Source organism: Apteryx mantelli, chromosome 3 (assembly GCF_036417845.1).
Source record: "Apteryx mantelli isolate bAptMan1 chromosome 3, bAptMan1.hap1, whole genome shotgun sequence".
Lineage (NCBI taxonomy): Eukaryota > Metazoa > Chordata > Aves > Apterygiformes > Apterygidae > Apteryx > Apteryx mantelli.
In genome coordinates, this window is record NC_089980.1 from 33,487,688 (window position 1) to 33,506,568 (window position 18,881).

General features: G+C 40.4%; 1 protein-coding gene across 1 annotated transcript in view; it reads left to right on the forward strand.

Annotated features, from left to right (window-relative positions):
- The window catches only part of PTPN14 (protein tyrosine phosphatase non-receptor type 14), a 117,180-nt gene that overhangs the window by 28,932 nt on the left and 69,367 nt on the right, over nt 1-18,881 (forward strand). The window contains exon 2 of the mRNA XM_067294697.1: nt 15,598-15,922. Within this exon, the coding sequence (XP_067150798.1) occupies nt 15,749-15,922 (174 nt within the window). The 5' untranslated portion in view covers nt 15,598-15,748. The remainder of the gene's footprint in view (nt 1-15,597; nt 15,923-18,881) is intronic.

Sequence of the window (18,881 nt, forward strand, 5' to 3'; positions counted from 1 at the left end):
TTGTAATTGTTTAAATTAATTGGTTTGCTTGAGTGTTTAGAGCTAGTAACAACAGATTGTCAAATTCACCTGTCATGAGTAGCAGGCGTGTGGACGCTACATCTTACTCGCTAGCAGGCACTTGCGCCAGTAAGAACTCAGGATACTTATCACTTAAGAGTGTTAATTCACTACCAATTATTTATGTTGCAGCTGGGTTACCACTCTCAACAGCAGTGAACAGCTAATGCTGTGTCTTACAGTAGCTGCTTGTTCAGATAGGATAACATGGTTAAAATGAGGAGCAAGCAGATGCTTTCTCTGCTTTCATGGCATGGTGGTTAGTGGTCCCAGTAACACACGCTCTTTGGAAATTAATACTGTTTTCCTCTATCAGAACACCTGATGGAGTAGGAGGATCAAAACAAGACGTAGAGTTCTTGGACTGTCTTCCAGGTTTTCTCTTTTGATCTTTTGGGGAGTCCCTTGCAGTCCTCTTTCTCTCTCTCTCTCTCTCTTTTTTTTAAAATCTATTTGGTTTTCTCTTCAAAGCTCCACCTCTTTTTTCTCACTCTATCTTGATACAACTGTGTTGTTTTAAGCTTGGAGATTTTGCAGTAATCTCTTTGCAATTGGAAATACTTTGTCCTTTTTGTTGAATTCTAGGCTTTGTGATTCTAATAAATTCCTGTTATTTTTGACACAAACTCTATCATTAAATGCCAGCTATATTTTGCTCTGGCAAGTTCATATTCAAAAGTTTAGAAAAAAAGACTGAACAGCAGCTTGATTTTGGGGCATGTAATCAATAGTTGCCAATGAAAGCTGATGATGTGAAATCACATACGGATATGACAGTATTCCATCATATCTTCTTGGTTTGTGAATGAAGAAAACACAGAGCTATATGGGTAGTCATTTACGCACATTTCATGTTCTTTGCTTCTAGAAACTTTATAAAAATAGCCGGGTACAATAACGATAAATTCATTATTCTTACAAGGATATCCTGAATTTGACATGCCAGTATATGACTTTGAACTTTAGACTTAAAAATGGAGGTTGTTTTGAAGATATCCCTCCAGAAGGATTCTCCTATTTATGCTGTGTGAATGCCTGTGTTATATTTAGGCGCTGAAAATACTTTTGGACTGACTGTCCTGTGGTCTGCAGTGAGGGGGAGTGGCTGAGGAAGATAGGAGCTGTGCTTTCTTTCACTGGGATACTTAAAACTCTTTTTCCGGCCATCCCGTTTCCTCTCTCAGAGAGAGTCAAAGCTGCACTCGGCTGCCTTCAGTCTCCCTCCCACGGGAGCAGATTATAAACACTCCTTACGCTGATATGTAATACAGGCTTTGGGCTGAATCTTAGCCTTTGTTTAGCTGAAAAGGAGTATTTTAACTCTGTCGCAAGTGAGCTGAAGATCCTTCCAAATCTCAGTAAAGCAAGGCATTGCTCCATCTCCATAATGCCTCGTGTGTGGTGGGCTTGATTTCTTCTCCTTCCTTCTTCTGGGGTAGATCCAGTGTGAACTAGCATCACTTCTGTAAATAATTACCCTCTGGCCCTTGGGCCCTTAGTAACTCTTTCAAAAGTACAGCTAATTGTTTTATAAGATAGTCAAAGCAGTTAATTCCTGGCACGCTTGTCTCAGAGCCTTGTCACAGAAAATGGCAATCGCAAACTTTGATAGTAGTGAAAGGCTGGGGTTGAGCTGCAGCTAACCAGGCTCTTGGTGGGGAGCGTTTCTGCTTTTCTGTGGCAGACGTTGTTGCCTCGTAGGTGGTAGATGTTACAGTAAGACAGCATCACGCACTGTTTTCCTTGCTGTGCTTTTTCATCATTCTGTGGTGACAACAGCAAGTTATTACTCCATGATAGTAGCAGAAGTAATATACACTTTGGTCTGTGATACAGCAGTTTGTTTATTACGGGCATGTCTTTGTGGTAAATTGTTGAATGAAATACATGTCAGTCTCACGTCGCGGTCTGCTGTTTGATTTCCGTTTGACCTATTGCCTCTTTGCACTAATTCTTGAAGCCGCACTCCCGCACAGCATGGGTACAGGCTAATTGATTTCGTGGACGTGACAGCCCCTCTTAACACAGCACTCTGATAGACAGGAGCATCTTCGTAACTGCCAAGCTTAGTGCAGGACAGCTTTTACTTTCTTTAATACCACTAGTACATCTATATGGCATTGCCTGCTTCTGCAGTAGAACTAGAAATTATGACGTTTTATTTCCTTTTTCTTCAAAGTGAACACAAACTTAAGGCTACTTGCTGTCCATCTTGTAGCCTGTGGGCTTGCTGCGCTAAGTCGCTCAGCCCTGTGAAGACATGGATATGTGCTGTCGTCCATGTCCGCATCAAGCCACAGAAGAAGCTGAGTATTGGACTCCAACTGAGCTGCTTCCCACTAGCTAACCAGAAACAGATTTGCAGGAGGGACCATGTGACATGTTTTTTTTCCACTTGTTTTATTTTTGTTTGTTTCTCCTCTTGCTTCTCCCTCAGTTCCCGTTAATATTGAGTATAAATGATAGGGATCCTTTGTTTCCTTAGACTTCTACAAGTCTAAAGCGATGCCAAACAAGAGAACAGGCTTGGTACCAAGAGACTGTGTAATTGGTTTTTCTTTTACTCCACCTTCTTCAAACAATATCATCAAAAAAAAAAGGTTCTGGTGTTTAGAATTTGTACTTATTTATAAAAAAATAAAATTACATAAGCTATATGTAGTATAGCATTAAGTAGCATTTCAATGGCCAATACAGTGAGCCAAAGGCGTATTTGTGCCATTTCGATATGCACATACAATAAATATACCTACCTGTGTTCATAGAGAAAAATCTTTTGATTTTTGTGCAAGCTGTGTTTAGATCTAAGCCTATTTTATAAATTGCGCAGCTTAAATTCTCAGCAACCTTACTGTTCTTCATATGAGAACTATCAGTGAGACTAACTTCTCTGTTTTAAATCTGAATTGCTTGTGAAAAACAGCAAAATGGGAAAACATTAGATGTTAATTTTTGTCTCTCTCCATTTTAATATATAAAATTTATTTTGTGAGCCAGGGAGGGCCAGAAAGTTATGGGTCAGTTTTGGCCCAGTGTTACTCCAGTCATATGTCAGAATATTAACATAAAAATGGATTAAACTGTGCAAGGAATAAAACTTTCCTATTTCAAAGAAGAATTTCTTTCTATCTCATGACCCCATAAAAGTTTCTGCAAAGCATTTTTTCCCCCACAAGTGATCTAAAACAACTACTTTTTTTAATAGCATCAGTTAAAAAGAACTAAGCTTTAATCTCATTAAAAGACAGTAACCTCAAGTATGACTCCAGTTAAAGCTATCATCATATGTAAAGGGTGAACACTGTGCCCAAACACACTTACAGGCGAGGGCTGTAAAGCATTTATTGAATAACTATTATGAAATCTGAGAAAAGAATGATATGCCAAAGTTTTTAGAATTTATTTCAGTGGTTTTGCATATAGAGCTTTAACTTGTATTTTGCCCTGCAAATATAATATAATTTTACGGGCCTTCAGCAGAAAACTGTTCTATTAAGTGGAATTAATGATGAATAATATGTTAAAGGAAATAAGCAACTGTATTATAATGGATAAGTTATTTAGATCAGCTATAATTAAGTGAGAAAATTACGCTTTTGTACAAAGAAACAGCATGGGATTAGAATTTGTACAGTTCCTTCATCTGTAAATGGGGACAGCAGCACTTACAGAAACACTGTGGAAGTAAATTCATTACATTTTTTTCCCAAGGGCCTTTGAAAGCCTTTGAATATATGTTAGTGCTGAAGGATTCATATTGATTATGTGGTGCTCAAGGCATACCAGTTTCTCTGTTTAAAATTATTAGAAATACTAGGACATCTGTTATTATAATATTTCAGTTCCTATGTGCTGTCCAGCTCCATGATTTCCATGTAATTGTTTTCAAATATTGTTTATCAGTATGATACACAGCAGAGATGAAGGAAAATCACGGAGAGCTGCTCACAGAAAGTGGTCCTTTTGAAGCCTTGTAATTCTGAGACACCAGTCAAAGAAGTCAGTCGCTTCAAAGAAAGTTTTTCCCCCCTCATTTTAGCTATAAATCTTCCTTCTAAGTATTTTGACTGTTTCAGGCTAGTGTTTAAGCCCACACAGTGGGCACTGGAAAATAATCCTTTAATGCAGAGAGAAAAGTACCATTAGCTCATTTCCGGCAGCTATTCTGTACTTCGCATGAGGTGTTTTTCTGTTTTGCTGCTGAAACAAATGCAGTTATTCATAGACTGTGGCTGCATGATTTACATCAAGACTTATATTCAGTAAAGATAACAGATTTACTTTCTTCATGTGCCCACAATATAAGACTTCTTTGATAGAAGCTGAAGGAATTTTTTCGGCATTTTGTAGCATTGACTTTTTAACGCATTGAGTAGTGGAGACAAACTTTCCATGCGAGTTCAAAAGTTCATGTTGTGATCTGGCATCAAATATCTACTTATATAACTAAGTGTGCCCAGTTGTGGGTTAGAAGGCACAGGGCGCGTGCTTTTCTTCATTTTTCCTTCCCCCTTCCCCCTGTGACCCCCCCGCCCCCGGTCAGATCTGGCTCTTGTTGCTCATTCGCAGCTCCTTTCCTCTCCCCTCACACCACTCCAGTTCATTATCAATATCTGAACGAGATCCATTAAGCCCCTCCTGGGAAGCAGACCATTGCCCTGAACATCAAGGAGCTGGACAAAGCTTTATTCTTGCTGTAAACCTGCCGATAAACACCACAGTGTTTACATCTCATTGCAAACTGAGTGTGTTTTGCTGATCTTCCCCCTCTCCCCCAATCAGGCATATGATTCTTCATGTTTTGAAAGTCAAATTTTAAGGAAAGATTTTCTTTCTTGGTGGGCCAAAGAATCTGGTATGTTGGGATCTTGATATATTAAATAGGTAGCTTTTTGACGTTTGCGTTCTTTAAAGGTAGTCTGATGTGTTTTAAAAACCCGTTGTTATAACCCAAGTTTCCCCAGTTCCCATTCATTCGAGAGACTTTATAATCTTCCATAAATATATATTAAAGGGAACAGAGGAGAATGGGAGGTACACAAGCATGTGACTACTGCTTTTTCTTCTGCCAGCGAATAAATCATAGAAACTCAGTTGTATAATCTCTATTTAAAAGCTGAAGAAAGGCAGGAGCAGAAATATCACACCTCTGTTAAGTGCATGCACAGGACCATATTCTGTCCTTATTTAGAGCCAGGCAGTGGTCTGAGGAAGAAATATGTGGAGCCAGTAAGGTGCCAGGTTCAAGAAATGAAGAGCATGTATTCAGGGACTGCTGTCTGACTCCGGCACTTCAATCCTGGACCAGGGATCCCGGCGTGGAGAGCTGTGAGCTCACCCTGCAGTTGGAAATGCGGGGGGCCATGGTGCGGAAAGACGCAAAGCCCACCCGGGCCCAGAGATGGCCCAGTGATGTTCGCGTAACGCGGCGCTGGAGCGAACGCGCCTTTCCAGCAGGATCCATGACGGAGCGTGGCACTGTGTGAAGGCAGCGAGACACCTTCCCTCTCCATCAGGCCCAGGAGGGCAGAGTGGGGACACCGAGGCAGGAGCTGCAGGCGCATCTTGCACAGCCTCACGAGCACTGTGGCTGTTACGCGGCTTAGTCTTGAAATGCCGTCTGTTATAGTCCCTTCACAAAATGCTAATATAGAAGTGAATCTGCAGCCAGGTCTTTAAAGTGGCTATTTTCTGTATATTCATCAAAGCAGGATAGGTGATGTTTGAAGTTTTTTGTTTTGAGATTTTTAATTAACTCTTTGTTGCATTGTTTGAAATCATTAAACTGGCACTAGTTAGTACTAGTACACATGTAACTAGTGTAAAGGTACTAGTGTGTATGATTTTTTTAACTTCATATCTGATTCATTTACTTTCTTCTGTTAGAATTATTGCTTCTACTGTTCTCGTTATCATGTGTTTAAAACTTTTATTTGTGGTTTTACTCATGTCCTTGTAACAGAAGAGAATAATGAAAACACACCTAAGAAGTTTTTCTGTGGTTTTCATTAAGTATATCCTTTGCTGTTTTTGTAATGTTTTTGTATGCCTATCAATAACATTTAGCAGGAAATGTAATCTCTTATAATCACTGTAGCTCTGGTGAGCCTGAAGGAGTTGAAAACCCTTCACAAAGGTAACTAACTGCAAGAAAAGAATATGGCGCAGATACTATGTTGCTCCTAAATGTAATCGCTGGGGTAAAATATGGACAAAAATTGAAGAATTCAATCAAAATCTTAGGAGAGATTTTAAGCCAGTAGAAAATAATTCATTTTAAATGGTTAACCCTACCAAGAGCAGTTAGGTTTCCTGACCTCTAATTGCTAGGAGGTAATTAGTAAAAATTTAGGATGTAAGACCTGGTACCTTTTCTGAAAGGTAGCTCTTTGAGGAGAACAGTGGTATAGTACCAGGTCTGGAAGAACAGTATGCCAAAATACAGAAATGCCAGGCTCGCTTCTGTTTTTCTGAATGCTTTGTCCATATAGAAAACATAATCCATTAAGTATTAGATTTTGTGATATTAACTTTTCTTATGGACATTCAGTTCCAGAATAAACTGCATAATTTTGGAAAAACTAGGACATTTTGAATGAACTTACTCTTTCAGGAGAAAGTAACTTTTATTCTAACATAGCTTGGCCATACAAGGGAAAAAGGCAGTGCCTGTGGAGACTGTAAGCGTGCCTTGGGCTGTGATTTCACAAACTGTTCAGCTGATCTGACAGATTGTTGTCAATTAAAGGGAGAATTGCTCTCGTTCTTCCTTTCCTGAACCGTGCATTTCTGCTCCCTTCCCTGTGCCAGGTCAGGTACTCATGCGGGACTTAACCATGAGCTATTTTAACTCACTAACCAAGCTGAAAATGATCCTATTCTTTTACTAAGTTAGGGAGCTAAAGTGGCTCACCAGAGGGAGGTCCTAGATTGCCAGAGCTGACACCAGACAAGCTGTGGCTGCATGCTCTGGAATGAAGGAGGGCAAAAATACAGGAGCAGGACCTCCCTCCCATGTCTGGCAGTAGCAAGCTGTTAGATGAGCCTACCTTATGTGTGGAACGGCATCCTTGGAGAGGTGCCATCCAGGCAGTGATCATTCTTGGCTGTATTGAATTTGAGGTCTTGCAACAACAGCCAAGGTGAGAAGGTTGTAAGTGGTTAATTGCTGAACCCTGCGGAGCTACGCCATGCCATGGCAAAGGGGTGGAGTTGCTGCAAGCTCCTGGCATGGACAGGTAGGCAGGTATACCTACAGGAAGGAAAACAGCTGGGGTTGTTATTTTTCTATAATATTTATTTATTTATTTATTTATTTATTACTTAAGAGCCAAAGTTCTCCAAAGTGTATGTGCAAGGGGTAAAAACTCCAGCTTCTATACTGATATTCTAATGGTTTGAAACTGTCTACAGTGGCAACTTGTGTCACTTAGGTATGTTACTTTGTGCAGATGTTACTCCTAATGTGAATGCTGAGACAAACTCAGGAAGAGTCTTTCATCGAAAGTTACATTAGAAAGATGTGTTTGTTGGGGGTATTTTGGAGCAATGAGTAAGAAACTAAAAATTTAGGATTAATTTGCTATTTGGGAAACTCAAATCATTTATTTGATGGAGACTATTTGTGTGACACTGACTTAGCTAGGGCCACTTGGTACATGTGCCCCCTGACACTCAAGAGTAATTAGAGATCTGCCTAATGGAGTTGTACCCCAAAACTCCAGAGGTCTGTTCCGTGGATGCACAAGAAAGGTGTTTTTGCCCAAAGGGGTTTGGCAGAGGAGGAGGGGGAAACTGAGAACTCTTGGTATACCTAAGGAATTAGGTGTATCCTTTGTGAATTGCTTCATAACATTTATGCACTTGAAAATCAGTGAGTACATATTCTCACGAGTATTTGATTAAAAGAGAAGAAAGAAAGGACAGAATGTTAACTATTCCAAATTCATTTGGCTTCAGCTGAATCTTTGTAGGCATTATATTGGGACTACTGAAAGCAGGATCTGACCACAATGGGATACGGTGAAAACACAGGACAACTTAGATACAGAAAGTCTGTTACAGCAAAGATGGGTTTGAAGGAAAGTTGAAATTTTCCTTGAGCTTGGAAGGGAGAGCTCTGATGGAATTGGAAAAGCAGAAATGCTAACTGAGAACATTTGTGATCTTTGGCCACTGTGTGCTGGTGTTACTTTATGGTGTCTGATGATGCACAGTAGTGATAACAGAAGCTGTTTTTCTGCTTTGAATGTCCTAGGGAGTCCTGGGCATCTGTTTGACCACGCAGATATGGGATCTCTAGATGCATGGAGACTTTCAGAGTTTTGCATAGGATATTGTTTTAGTTATAAAAATGAAATGAAAATGTAATTTGACTCTTTGCCAGAAATGTAGAAGTGGGAATGTTATTATTATTATTACTGTTTGGATTACAGTAACACTTAAATCTCCCCAAGAATTTTTAAAGATCTTAAAATGCTTGAGGATGAGGCCCCTGTCTTGCCAGGAACTGTATAAACAAGTTATTAAGAGCAGTGGCTTTGCGGTAGAAGGCTTGTATTCCTAGATTTTTAAAAACCCTTTCATTTATCTGCAGATGAATTTGTCTCTTGACCATTTATCAGACTTTATAGGAATTCCACCTATAACTGCAGGCTCCTCAGTAGGTACAGAAACATTCTTTGCCATGTTTACCTGCATGAAATTTCATTTAAAAATTCTGGATGAAACTCTCATATGAAAATAAGCAAGAGAATACAGTCTGTTTCACTGGGAGAGATTTTTTTTTCCTGTTGATAGAATTCAACTACATGGAGATGGATTGTACTACATGTTCTGTCTCCCATACACTGTTATTTTTATTCTTCTTTAAAACTGTAGACTTGCATACCATTTGCAACTTCCATCAAATACTCCCCTCTCACGCCCAGCCCAGGGTTACATAGTTTTGTTAGGTGTGCTGCTGTTTCTGTAATATTTGGAATGCTGGAAGGATTCCAGGCACTGTTGGTAAATACAGGCTGCAGTTTGACAGTAATTGCTTTCTTCCTGGAGTTTCAGAAATTACGTACAAAAGCAAATGAAGTAAGAGAAGGCATTCTGTTTTAAATGTATTTCATATCTGATGCTATTTTTTTTCTTTCCTCCTTTGAATGTAGTACAGAAAATATTTGAAGTCTGTAACAGAGGAGCAAAACGCATACCTAACGTCCTGGGAGTTATCTTGGCCTTAATTATTTTTAAGCCTTTCTCCTTTCCTGGCCTTTAAATAAATTTAAGGAAGCAAGAGAATACTCTGTGGTTGGAGCAGTGCCCTTCACCACACAAAAGAGCTTCTGCATGTGACCTCTTCCTCGTCAAATACTTATCAGAGATCCATTTGTCCTTTCAGTCTGTCTTGAAAAAAAACGAGCAGCCTCAACTGACCTGAGAGAATAAAGGAAGAATTTTTCATGTTCCTGTCTTCTTTTATTTTTAGGTCTGAAAAAGGTGTAAGATATTCATCTACTTGTTCTTTTTGTGTGCTAGTGGTTTGACTTCATTTCACTGTAACATCTCATAAAGGGAAAAAAATACCGTTTTGGAAAGGCACAAATTTTCATCTGCACCAGGTAATTTAAACCTGTAATGTGATTATGTATTTTATAAAAAGGCCAATCAAGTTTCCTTGAAAGCAGTGTCAAAATTGAAAACAATTCTGAGTTACAGGTCACACTGTAAAACATTTGACCTAGTTCTTCATGGAGGGCTGATCAGTGAAGAAGGCCAGTTGCTAATATATAGCAGTTCTGCTCCAAGTGACAAGGACCTTTTTTTTCCCTAAATCGCTACAGTTGTGCCATCCCTGGCTAGATGGAAGGTGCTTTAATGCTTCCAGCATCCTGCTTGGAAGATCTTATTATCCAAGTTATGTGAGATGTTCTCCTACCTGTATGTGGATGTGAGCAACAGTTTCCTGTTGCCCAAGTGATAGGGGAGTGGTCTCTCCGAAACCTCTTTTGTACAAGGAAGGAATTCTTGCCAGAATGCGCATTGATTTCTCCCCCTTCTCCTTTGCAAGGTGGAACGGTGTTGTGGAAGAATCGAATAGCGTTGGAGAGAGATTATAGCAATGTGATGTTTTCTGCAATACACATCCATATTTGCTGTCCTTGCATAGATAGTATACTGATAAGACTGTTAGGTGTAGTAGTGAGGGAGGTAAGCAAGCTTGTCTTGAGCTGAGACGTAGGTGTTTTATGTAAGGCTCCATCTTCAAGCTGCTTTTTAGTAAAAAAAATTGTTAATGAAATTATGTTGGGGTTGGAATGAGTTGGAAGGGTAAAGAGTTTTGCTTTATGCTGCATCAAATCTGCTTTCACTCTTTATCCTCTTTTGCCACCTTTGGTCTTCCCTGTGTTCCACACCATTGATTTTACCCGTATAGCTTTTCCAAGTAAATAGCATAACATAACAAATGAGATTCCTGTGTCTATGATAGCAAATGGATTGGCTCGTTGTTCAATTTTTTCTTGGTTCTGCTGAAACAGGAGAATGTTAAACCTTACTAAGGCTCAACTTAGTAAGGATCTTACTACAGTGCCTCCTCATCTGTGCAGTGAAGAAACTGCATTTAGGATAGATACTTTATAGGAAAGCTGGTTTGATTTTACTGTTTGCACACAACGTTGGTCATCCAAATGTTTCAGAGGGAATAGTTTGCAAAACATTTCAAATGAGCATGCTCTGAAAGGTGTTAAAGGTTTAAAATGCAATCAGGCCCTGACCAGCCTCACCTGGGCCCCTCTGCCCTTGGGGGAGCCCCACTGCAGCCGAGCCCTGGCCCCAGCCCTGCCCTGAGCTCGACTGTGGTGGCCCTGTCTCCTGCTGCTCCTGCCCGGACCTGTGATGGCCCTGGGAGCTGGTTCACCCCGGCCATGCCTGGGGCTGTCAGTGGACCCCGTAACCAGCACCCGGCTCTGTTCCTCCATCAGGACCCCCTCGGTGAAGGCATGGCCGTGCCGGTGTTGCCCCTGCTCCTGGCTCGGCCCCTCGCGGGGCAGCCTGGCTCCCGCTGCTGCCCTGCAGCGCCTGTGCTGCTGCACGGCACCTCCACCAGCTCACTCCCGTCTACGCTTTAAATCGTTCTTCATCTCTTGGACACTTACATTCTCAGATACCTGAGGACTTCAGTGGTTTTGTTCTTTGGGAGGACCTTATTTCAACTTCTGTTCTTGAGGTTTCACTTTCGAATTAGCACTCATGTCAGGTACTGGTGATGTCTCACCAAGAGGTGAGTAGTTAGATGGGCATGTTTGTAGTTCTGCAAAGGCTTTTTTTTTCTTTCTTTTTCTTTTTTTTTTTTTTTGATATGCAGTGGTTTCTGGGTATGCAGTTGAGGGCTGTTAGATTTTGTGTGTTTTATATCTACAAAATATGTATTCTTTAGGCATAGAGAAACTTTCAGTCAGTAGGATGTTTAAATTCCCAAACTTTCTCTCTAACTAAAAAATTTGTTTTAATTCAGCATGCTCGTTAAAGTGAGTTTAACTCACAGTGCGCAATTCATGCACAAATTCCAAGTATGGCAAGGGGAAGAAAGAATCAAAACTAATAAAAACCTGGAACAAAAGAAACAAAAGCAGAAAGGTTTGTCAAGAGCTTTTCAGAAAAATAAATTCTTAATTAGAGGATATCCATTTTAAAAAATGTCATGTCTGTCTCTTTCACTCCTGAAATACTCTTAGGAAAATAAATCCTCTATAAAAACGGAATGAGCGCATGCTTATGATGCCCTGTTATGATGAGGTGTTTCTAGGCTTGCTTTGGTTTCACTTTTTTTTTCTTTTTTTTTTTCTGGTAAGCAAAAGTGTTTTCTTTTTGAGGGTGAGATGGTTGCCAAAGGCTGCCCAGTTTCAGCTGGTTTGGCTAGGATCGCTGTCCCTCCCTGGCAACCCTTTAACCAGTGCAGGTGATCCTGTAACAGAATGATCAGGAGAGCACTAAAAGTGGGTCTTGTTGTATGTCTGTCTCTTAATGCTGCCCTGTAAATAGTTTGGACTCGGTGCGGTGCGTGGCATGTCTGGTGCCGCGGCCCCAGGTGCTGGGAAGTGATTGAGCCCAGTGTGCTGAGGTGAGATGGGGCAGGATGCCCCTGCGGCATCGGCACGCTGTTGCCTGCGTTCGCTGGTCCCCAAATCACCTCCTCGCTCGCATCCTCCTGCTCCTGGGTTTTTCCACTGCCCCCGGACCACTTGATATGAGATTTGGCAGAACATTGCTTGCTGCAAGAGTGCTTCCCCCTTCCTCTCCCAGGGAGAAGCCCAAGACTTGGGGCCCCTGTGGGGCCAGAGCACCGCATGCCACGAGAATATAAAATTTTGAGCAAGGGGCATATTTTCAATGGGTGTTTGAGAAAGAGGGAGATGAGGCACAAATCCTGACTGGTGCCTGGAAACTTGGTCACGGTAGGGGTGATTATTTTCCATTGAGAAGGCACAGTTGTCTGCAGTTAGTGTTTTGAAGAGCTGTGGATGTTTGTTAACTTAATTTAAGCGGCTGATGAGCTCTTGGAAGGAGAGCTCTTTTCATGCAAAAAAGCAACGCTCCTTTGGAAGGATAAAAATCTTCTATCTTCAGTCCTCTCCTTTTTGGAGAGGTCTACAAAATACTGTGAGTAAAAATGGATATTCCTGATGCTTTTTAGATTATACAACATAATGAAGCCAAAAACCTGTTTGCTCTAAGGATCTGTAAGTGACCAGGCCCACTGAGATCTTATTTAGAAAGCTTTATTTGAATTAATGAAGTGTCAGCTTAACAGAAAACCAAAGTGTAAAGTTGGTCAAGCATCCCAAAGACATGTAAACAGAGAAGTTAGATGTGTACATTGAATTGAGAATTACTAGTTTGTTATAGTCTGGGCCAACCAGAACCAGTTTAATCTGTTCCGGCCTTGCACTTCCAATTCATTCTTTATTGGAAACTAATTAAAGTGTGACATTTTTGTGCGAAAGAGGTATCATCAGGCATTCGTGTATTGCCATGTGAAATGAAAGCGTAACCAAAACTGCTGTTACACAAAGTGCATCCATTAATCCATTTGTATGTTTGCTTTGTTAGAAAATGGTGCAGGCTGGTCACCCTTGCTAGAATTGGAGAGAAAGTCCTGTTCCTTTACTGCTTCTTGAAAAGTGGAGGAAATACTGGCCTTGTTTATCTAAGCAAATCAGTTGATATAATGTGGAGTAGTTCATTTGCAATTCATGCCCACGTTTCCATTATAGTGGAATTGGTGCATTTTATTCCGGATTAACATGTCCGCACACAAGCGTTCTGGGACAGCTTATCCTGCGATAGCCATGTCATTCACTTTTCCTAGTGAACAAGGCCAATAGCAATTGTTTGCTAACATTGATTTCATGTTTAGGCTGCTCTAACTATACAATTACTGTACAGGGAATGGCTTATCTTCTGCAAGGAAATGTGTGTAACTAACACTAACACAAGATAAGGGTTCTTTAAAATCGAACAGGCTAGCAAGAACTCTCCATGCGTCCTGCTTAAAATAATCTGCAGAGCCAGAGACTGAACAAAAATACTGCTCTTGATAAGGCATAGTCCTCCACCCCCTTCCTTGTTCGCAACTTCCTTCCATTCTTCCCACTTTCCAACTTCGTGTTGTTGTTTTGGATAGGTTGGTAGGAAAGGTGATTGTCAAATGGTTGACTAGGGGTTAAAGCTAGCCTGGCCTGTGTGTTAATTCACGGACCTGCTGCTATTCTCCTGAGTGATCTTGGACAAGCTGGTTAATGTTTGTCTCGATTCCTCTTCTGTGAATCATAGATAATATGTCCCTCCCCCTTCAGATTGTTGTGAGGATATATTCATTTATGTTTGATGGCTTCTGATATTACAGTGATGCAAGGTATAAGAGCTCTCTCGTGCAATCATGTGAAAATAATATATTGTTATGTCTGTACCCACAAAAGTTAGAAATGGGAGATGAAGCTACAGAAGCTAATTTGATAGGTTTGCTTGCATTTCGCTCAAATAGTATGTCTCCCTTCGCTCAAATTCTCTAGGCTTTTCTATGGTAAAGCTAGTAGACTGCCAGGGTAGCTGCACACCTTGCCATGGAAAAGTTGCTTGCCTTTTTCTGCGCGTGTGTTTTTTACATTTTGTGTTGCTTTAGCCCCCTAACACATGCCAAGATACATTGGCTTGGAAAATATATTTAATCAAATGTGTGCTAGTTGTGTTTCTAGTATAATGATAATCACTGTAGTCAATTGGGTTGCTTCTAATAATCACCATAGCAACTATGTTCACTAAAAACTGAAAATAACTGATTCATGCAGTTTTATGCTAAATGATACCTGTGGGCAATGTACTATCTATTTGAAATGTCGCATTCAGCTAAATGATGCATACTCTGCTGGCAGTGCTTTCCATTGCTTCCCTTGAGCAGAAAGAAAACAGGAGCTAGTTTTTGTTCTCACTATTATTTGTAAGAAGAAATTGACTTTTACTTTCAAATGCCAACCTTGGAGCCCCTTCCACCTCTTTCTCCAGAACATGCAAACAAAAAAACAGGAAGGCTTGGTAGCAAGTAGTTTTCCTTTTTTATTTCATTCCTCTCTGTATGTGGAAAGTGTATGGTTATGCCGGTGCCAATGCTTTATTTTGGTTTAGCTTGAACCTGTTCCTCACTAAACTTAAAAAAAAAAAAAAAAAAAAAAAAAGTGTGTGTGTGTGTGTATCCATCTTTATTCTGCATCTCTATTTCTTCTGTCTGTGTTGTATTTTGGCTTAACAGTTGCATGCATCCCTCATAAAATTTAAGAGTAGTAATTAGAAACAGTATCTAGAATATGTGTTCTCTTCCCCCCACGTGGCTTTACCCTTGCCTCTGACAGCTGTTATCGCATTTATCCATTCTGCCTAAAAGGGTGAAATGCAGAACTGTTTTGGAGCTGGAAGTGAGCAAAATGTCAGAAATTGCCTCAGAGGAGACTTCTCTCTAATGTCTCGGATGCTTCTTGCCTTTCACATGCATACTTTGGGTTTGATTTTTCAGAGGTGCTGAGCACCTGCATTTCCTGCTGACTGCAGTCAGCCTTTCTTCTTTCAAAATCGCACCTCTTTTAAATGCTTCTATTTCTTAGCTTTTTAAGCTGTCTTTCAAAGCTGGCCTGAGGGCACCAAAACTTAACTTCAAGATTATGTTATAGACCCCTGTGGTGGGGGTAATGATGGGAGAGTTAGCACCTCTGGATGTATGCCCTGTAGAGTTGCTGTTTGTATTGAATTTCTCAAAGAATGGCTTTGCAATTAAATTCATTCTTTAAACTCAGTACCGAAATAGAATTTTGAAAGATCTGCTGTATAACTTTTTCTTTTGGGAGATGTTGAAAGCACCTTGCAATCTTGTGTGTGTGGAGGTGTTTGTTTTATGGGTTTAAATGTGACTCTTCCTTTCAGCTTTCTTCTTTTCCACTGATCTTTAGGAACATCTTATTTCACACTTCACTCCACTTATTTGTATGTATTTTGCAGGGATCCCTTGAAGCTTGCCCTGGGAATGGACAGCTACCTCCATTGCTGGAGAAGAGTAGTGCCTAGTGAAGAAGCCTTCAAGGCAAGTCGAGGAGTGTGCTGATACTCTCTGAAGAGCAAAGGGAAGGGGCGACCTTCCAGGCCAACAGCCATGCCTTTCGGGCTGAAACTGCGACGGACCAGGCGCTACAACGTCTTGAGCAAGAACTGCTTTGTGACACGGATCCGTCTGCTGGACAGCAATGTGATCGAGTGCACCCTCTCTGTGGAGAGCACGGGGCAGGAGTGCTTGGAAGCTGTCGCTCAGCGGCTGGAATTACGAGAGGTAAGAGTAACTCGGGAAAGACCATCTGTCACTTTATAATTTGACACATTTTTAGCTCAGGCAGTCTGTTCATTTGAATCGTGTTATTCTTAGAGCTGGCCTGATATGATCAGCAGCTGGAGCTTGGACAAGCATATTCTGGTTGCATGAAAACCGAGGACAGAATGGCACTCGGGGTTTTTTGCTGTTGCTCATTCATCCCCGCTTTGAGAGCTTGTTGTAATACAAAGAAGAGGTTTCTTGTTTTATTAGAAAAACTTGGGTGTTAACTTTTTGAGTTGGGTTGTCAGTGGGCCAAGTTACACTAATTTTTATCTGAGTGTAACCCTGATTTCACTGACACTGTTAGCTGAATTTTCCAGTGGGAAGGAGATCACTGGCTTTCAAACATCCATCTTGATAAAGTATGTTCTTGTTATTAAAATTCTGAAACAGGCAGTAGTTGCCCTACCAGCCTGAGTAACTAGTAAAAATTTGAGGATTTTTTTTTTCTTTTTTTTTCCTTCCTTTTGTTTAACTGATTTATTTGAATATTGTTCTTCCTTTTGTTTAACTGAAATATTTCACAACTGAAACTCTGAAGGGCTTCATTGCCAATACTTCTGAAAAGGCTTAAGAAGTCCAGTCTTACCTTATTAAAGACACAAAACCTTTATTTTGTAATTCTTTCTGTAGGGTTTTTTAGATTTGTCAAGGCCCTTTCAGAAATCTCTCCTGCAACTTTTGTGGCACAGATAAACTGTCTTTTGTTACTTACCTTCTGCAGACTCCTTACACGTAGACTGCGTGTTCCTAGGCTTTTGCAAATCACAGAGTGAAAGCCATTGCCTGGAAATTGCTGCATGTCATCCTGCTGTCCTGGCTGATGCTTTCTGTAAGCACAGCTGGGAAATCTAATCATCTTGCAGTGTCTTATGTTTGTTGGTATAGGGCCCTTTGTGATGGTGATGCCTGGAAGATAGCATAGAAATAGTTAGTGCAGATGAAAACTAAACAAAAGCTCATTTTTGTGAGCTATCAATATTGATAAAGAATGAGGAAAGAATTTCACTGTGTGTGTGCAGAATAGACAGAGGAATGTGCAGGCAGGAATAGCGCAGAGAATCAGAATACTGGATAGTGATTTTCATACTTGTTTTTTTAGCTTGTGGATTTTAGAAGCAGCATGCTCCCCCTCCTCTTCTAGAAGTGAAGAGTTCCCAGTAATTATTATTATTTTTTTTTTTCCTTCCCCTCTCTCCCTGTTGGTGACGCATTAGCCTGTCCTTGCAGAGGCAAGGTCTTTCCTTCCCAGTGCAGAAATGAGTCCAGTTCTGGAATGATTCTCTTCATATTGCTTGATGGCTTGGATTGCTGGTTAGCCCAGCACAAGTGTGGTGCCTGATGATTCTTCCTCTGCAGGTCCACCTGCATTGGGGAACAACAGCTCTGTCAGTGGGTTAGCATTCTTCTTCACAAAGCATTTTGTAATTTCAGGACTTGCTTTATTCCACTTTGGAACAAAGCCCAAAGTTTCAAAATTTTCCGAAAAAAGAGATCAGACAGCGGAGTAGCAAAGGAAGTTATTTGCTCGGTGTTCAATTAGATGGAGGTTTTCTATTGTTTGTTTGTTTTTTCCCCCACTTTACAGAATCGTGTGTTATGCAAAAAGAAATGTGTCAGCACAAAAAGTTTGTGTTTCAAGATGAAAAATATTTTAACACAGAATAGAATACTTTGACGTTGTTGGACCACTTTCCCCTTCTTTCATCACCCTCCCCACTTTTTTTCTAAACAAAGTTTTGGCAAAGTTGACCCAATTTTGTAAAGTTCAGATTTCAACAGTACAGCGTATTTTGGCAGAAGTCTTTTCTGTCAAGTTTTTTTCTGATTGATTCTACTAGCATGCATTGCTGCTTTAAATATTTAGGAGAGAAGAGAATTACCTGCCTCTTCAGCCTGGATAGGCTCTCCCTGTACCCTCTTCAGTTTCTCTCGTGAGAAATAATTGAAACACAAGCCTGGAGGTGTCTGTGCCTGCACTGATTCTGTGTGTTGTCCTTTCTCGCTAATCCTAACTTCGCTCTTATTCTGCCACTCTAGTCTTCCTGCCATGGTTTGCAGGGAAACAAGGCTAATGCAGTCATGCTGTGACTGTCCCCTTCCCTCGCTCGGCTTCCCATAATTTTTCAACTTGCCAACTGATCAAATTTTACAGTAGGGTCAAAAATATTTTGACAAAGTTTAAATTTCTACAAGATTTGTGCAACCTATGTATCTGAGTAGAGGAGAGAAACCCAGTAAGTGTACCAGTTGAAGGGGGGGGGAAAATCTTTGTAAGAATCAATATTGAAGAGAGACTTTATAAATTCCCCGAATGCAGCAAAAGACTTCAGCTGGGATATGCACTTTCTTGGCAATCTAGGTGAGTCAACTATGAGGTACAAGTCAGTAAAAAAACAAGTTTAAGTCCTGTGCTCACGAAACAGTTATTAAAATCCTGTTTCAGTCTCCTCCATACAGTCTTAAGTAAAAATGTTTGTTCTTTTAAAAATAAACATCATTTTTTGTTAGATACGTTCATTTGTTCTCACATTTAAAGAAATTCTAGGTGTAACCCAACTTTTACCTTCATGTTGGGAATATACCCATGTTTCACTCAAATGGATTTCTTAGAAATAAACACACAGAAACTTTCCAAAAAACCCTGCTAAAAAACAGAACTGTTTGAGATGATTGTGTGTGTTGTTGTGAAGGACTGTCAATCATTATAGCACACATGACTGAAAAACAGTATCTAATGGATTATGCATATTTCTATTTGATCTCTGGGAAATATAACTCTCTCCCTAACAGAGTAAGAGTTCAGGAATAGGTCAATAGAAAGTGTAGCCATGTAACTACTGTAAAATCTGTTTTCATCCTTTCCAGCAAAGCTCTTGGAAAAAGTATCAGGTCTTCTAGTTAACAGTTATCAGTT